Raw genomic sequence first — 4,640 nt, forward strand, 5'->3', positions numbered from 1 at the left:
TGAATAAAATTTCATACTGATATGGTGGGAAATGAAATTTGCTCCTTATCTAGACACTTAGTCATCTGTTTTAACTTTTTTCAATTTCTCATCAGACCCACTTGTCAGTAAGAATAGTAGCAGTGGGCCAGATGTGGTGGCTCACGCCTGTAATCCTAGCACTCTGGGAGGCTGAGGCAGGAGGATTGCTTGAGCTCCGAAGTTTGAGACTAGCCTAAGTAAGAGTGAGACCCCATCTCTACCGAAAAGAAAGGAGGAAAAAAAAAACCAGGAGGGCATTCCAGCACACGCCTGTAGTCCCAGCTACCTGGGAGGCTGAAGCAGAAGGATCACTTAGAGCCAGGAGTTAGAGTTTGCAGTGAGTTACAGTGATGCCACTGCACTCTACCCAGGGCAATAGAGTGAGACTCTATCTCAACAAAACAACAACAACAAAAACAAGGCAACTGAACACCCCTCCTCATCAGCCCCTACCCCTTCAAAAAATGAAAAAAAAAAAAAAATAGTAGCAGTGAGAAGGAAAAAAAAAGTAATGATAGCCATAATCCTTAAATTTTTCTCAGCAGTTGATATATTTAGAATTTGCTTTATTACTACAGAAGCTTCTTTCTTATATATACTGAATGATCAGAGCTAATTTTTATTCCAGGTGTTAACTTTTTCTAAATTTATTTCACAAATATCCTCACTGTAGTCAGTTTTGCAGTTAGGATTTAAGGAAGATGCTGCCATGGTGAATGAATTTTTTTGGCATTTATAGAGTTGAAGACAGTAGGAAATAGCTGAAAATTTTTTTTTAATCTAGTATGATGAATTAGTTCCTGCTTCTCTGACAACAAAATATGGAGGCTTTTATATCAACACTGGCACTCTACAGTTTCGCCAAGCTTCAGATACTGAAGAAGAAGAAATTACAGACAACCAAAAGCACAAACCGCCCAAAGTGAGTTTATTGACATCGCAATGAGAACATTCAATTAATAGTATATATTTTTCGAATGTTAAGTTGTGCCACAACGGTGAATGTAAAGAAAGTAAAATACAAACCATTGTTTATTGAATCTGTGGTTAATTATATACTTTAAAATTATGTAGATATGGAAAAATTGGTATTTATATCATAGTAGAATTATGTTTTCTTTTAAAACTTCTCTCTACCTATGTGGTTTAATAATCTGTTTCTGGTATAAAATTAAGTTTCTAGGATAGGTTAAGATTTATTATAGAAATGATTGTTAATAGCTGTTACCTTTCCTAAGATATAATTTGTAACTAATTCTGTGGAGTTAGCATGTACCATATTTGGGAAAGGAATAGTGTCCTTAGATAAATGTTTCTTGAAGTGTGGTCCAAAGACTGACTTGTACCAGAATTACTAAAATACTTGTTAAAAATGCAAATTATTCTCATTAGACTTGGAAAGTTTTTAAAAAATAATAAATAAATAAATGCAAATTATAAGGCCTACCTCAGATAACTGAAACAAAACTAGGGGTAAGAGTGTTTGTGGACCCCAGGAATCTGCATTTTTAACAAGCAATTCTAATGCACACTGACATTTGAGAAAAATGGATCCTGGATTGCTAACATCAAAGAGTAAAGCATTGATACTTAGATAAGTGATGCATTCTTTTATCATTTTGCAGGTTCCCAAAATAAAAGAAGATGATATTGAGATGAAGAAGAGGAAGCGGAAAGAGGAAGGAGAAAAGGAGAAGAAGCCAAGGAAAAAAGTACCCAAACAACTGGGGTAGGTTAAATTAAACCTAATAAGGGAACTAGTGTCATAGTGTGACTGTCTCTCCTTTTAGAAAGATATATTCACCATTAATTAATTCAACTTAGCCGAGTCTAATTTAATATAGTATTTATGAATATTAATGACTATTAACTTATATTGAAATAATATTGTAGTATTTGTTAATAAGCAAAAGGCTCTGTCACCTTAGAGACTGATGGTGTTTTAGATCAAATTTATAGATTGGTTCATTAAGTATTTTGCTTATTAGAGCTTTTTACCAATAAGAACCAGTTTGAAAAGATATTACTGAACAAACTGTTTTAATTTTTTGGTACTGTAACTAAGCTTAGCTGCTTGAGGATTGAGGAATAGCAGTAGCCTATATGTAAACGGTTTATGGCTGTTGTAATATAAAAAATTTCATTGATTTTATTTAGCTATTCTTAACACTTGTGACTTTAGGTAATGATGGTGCTGCTAGAAACCAAGTAAAATTTCTCAAAAGCCTATGTTAGAAGAATAAAATACTTGTACCATACAATCAAAAATTACCAGTTGCCTCTACTTCTAGGGCTTTTCTCACAGAGCTAAGGGAAGGAGACTTGTGAGAGGCTGGGTTTTCCTTCTCTCCTTAGCAGGGAGATATATTTGAATTTGGGGCTATCAGTATCCAGAACGTTGATGTAGGGAGGTATTTCTCCCCTCCAAAACATAGGATTACAGCCATTAATCATAACCTTGAGTCATTAAGAAATCATTTAAAAAGTATGTATCACTAATGGTTGCCTTAAATGTTCATTATTTACAGGTAAACTTCTTTGGAAACATGGCTACAAATAATGCCTTTTATTGAATTTATTTTCTAAGCTTTATAACTTATTTATTCAGCAAAAATTTATTAAGTACCTGTTAATTTTTTTAAGGCACTGTTGTAGGTTTTGGGTATATAACAAAGACTTCAAGGTATTAATGATCTTTTAGATTCTGTAATTCACATAGAAGCATAGGCCATAGGATTTAGAAAAGATTTTTTCGAGAGAAGTGATAGCTAAACTGAGGTCTTCCCCATAGTTCCTGTGGAAGAAGGTATCACCGAAAGTTATACATACCTGTCTGATTGCCTAACACGGCTGTTTCTAGAATGGAAAGTGAAAAATAATCAGAAGGCAGTGGCAGACAGATTAGGGTCTAGGAAGACTACATGGTAGTGAGTAAAGGCTCACAGATAAAGACAGTGGATTTTGTATTTCTTTGGCAGTTTGTAGCACCAGCCACCCAGGGGTGCCAGTTTGAAGATGTATGATGTGAACTTGGCTGGTTGTTAGGCAACTCTGTTTTCAGCTAAAATGCTGAAAATCGTTTAAAAAAAAAAACAAAATCACACAGCCTGTTTGATCACTTTTTTCTTCACAGAGTTGTGGCTCTAAATTCACACAAATCTGAAAAAAAGAAGAAACGTTATAAAGATTCTCTTATAGCTGCCATGATACGAAAATTTCAGAAAGAGAAGGATGTGTTAAAGAAGGAATCTAACCCTAAAATCCCAGTGACCTTATCGACCTCCTCTCTGAATAAGCCCCCCTGTGCTGCTGCAGCACTGGGGAATGACGTCCCGGACCTAAATCTTAACAGCGCTGATCCAGACCTTCCCATTTTTGTTAGCACAAATGAACATGAACTGTTTCAGGAAGCTGAAAATGCCCTAGAGATGCTAGATGATTTCGACTTGGACAGATTACTGGAAGCTGCTTCTGATGGTAGCCCCCTATCTGAATCAGGGGGAGAAAATGGAAACACCACCCAGCCAACCTACACCTCTCAGGTTATGCCCAAGGTGGTACCTACACTCCCAGAGGGTCTACCTGTACTTCTTGAGAAACGTATCGAAGACCTCCGTGTAGTAAGTGTAATAATTCTCTTGATTTTTATTTGCTTTACAAATATAACAATAAATGCTTTTCTTTTAAAGACAAAAATAACCCACAATCCTTCTAACAACTTCTTATTTTTCATATTTCCTTTTAGACATTGGCTATTTACCTTATAAGTATGTTTCTGCATAGGTTTCACAGATTCAATTTTTATAAGCTACATAGGTCACATAAAGAAAATAGAGTGAAGAAAGGAATATAGTAACATTGCAGAAGTGTACCTAAACTTGGTCCAAACTATGTTGACATCTAGTTATTTTATATAATATTTTTCCAGTTAATCACTTTAGAAAGCATGCATTGTGTTCCTACTAGGACAAACATAAAAACTGAGCTTTGTAGCTTGCTGAAATAGATTACTTTCCAGATTGACTTAGATTCATAATCTTCATTTGTTTAGCTACAAATCCAGTTATATATCTCACATATTTTGTCTTAAAATGTGCCACCCCTTGCTTAAATTGTCCTTTTTTGATTACTTAAGTATGTTTGAACCTATTCCATATTTTAGTCATTTTGGGTCCCCCCTGCCCTCCCGCTTATAAAAGTAATACAGGCTGGGCACAGTGACTCATGTCCTGTAATCCCAGCACTTTGGGAAGCCTAGGCGGGAGGATCACTTGAGCCCAGGACTACGAGACCAGCTTGGACAGCATAGCCAGACCCTGCCTCTACAAAAACTTTTTAAAGATTAGCGAGGCATGGTGTTGCATGCCTATAGTCCCAGCTACTCAGGAGGCTGAGGCAAGAGGATTGATCGCTTGAGCCCAGGAGTTTGAGGTTATAGTGAGCTATGATCAGGCCATTGCACTCCAGTCTGGCCAACAGAGTGGGACCCTGTCTCTAAATTAATAAATGAATGAATGAATGTTAATGGGATTGTAATGTATGGACTTATTCTACAACCTGCTTTTTTCCTCCTAGGATTTCTCTGTTTAAATCACATTTTAAAATTTATTAATCATCTC

The 4,640-nt window shown here is 35.9% G+C and overlaps 1 protein-coding gene across 1 annotated transcript in view; it reads left to right on the forward strand.

The window, feature by feature from the left end:
- Positions 1 to 3,641, forward strand: part of LOC105809005 (ubinuclein-2-like) — a gene marked incomplete at its 3' end in the record, with an annotated part of 36,114 nt that extends 32,473 nt beyond the window's left edge. The window contains exons 4-6 of the mRNA XM_012642758.1: positions 806 to 943; positions 1,647 to 1,750; positions 3,155 to 3,641. Of these exons, the coding sequence (XP_012498212.1) occupies positions 806 to 943; positions 1,647 to 1,750; positions 3,155 to 3,641 (729 nt within the window). The remainder of the gene's footprint in view (positions 1 to 805; positions 944 to 1,646; positions 1,751 to 3,154) is intronic.
- Between the last annotated feature and the right edge of the window lie 999 nt (positions 3,642 to 4,640).

Source organism: Propithecus coquereli, unplaced genomic scaffold (assembly GCF_000956105.1).
Source record: "Propithecus coquereli isolate 6110/MARCELLA unplaced genomic scaffold, Pcoq_1.0 Scaffold186, whole genome shotgun sequence".
Classification (NCBI taxonomy): domain Eukaryota; kingdom Metazoa; phylum Chordata; class Mammalia; order Primates; family Indriidae; genus Propithecus; species Propithecus coquereli.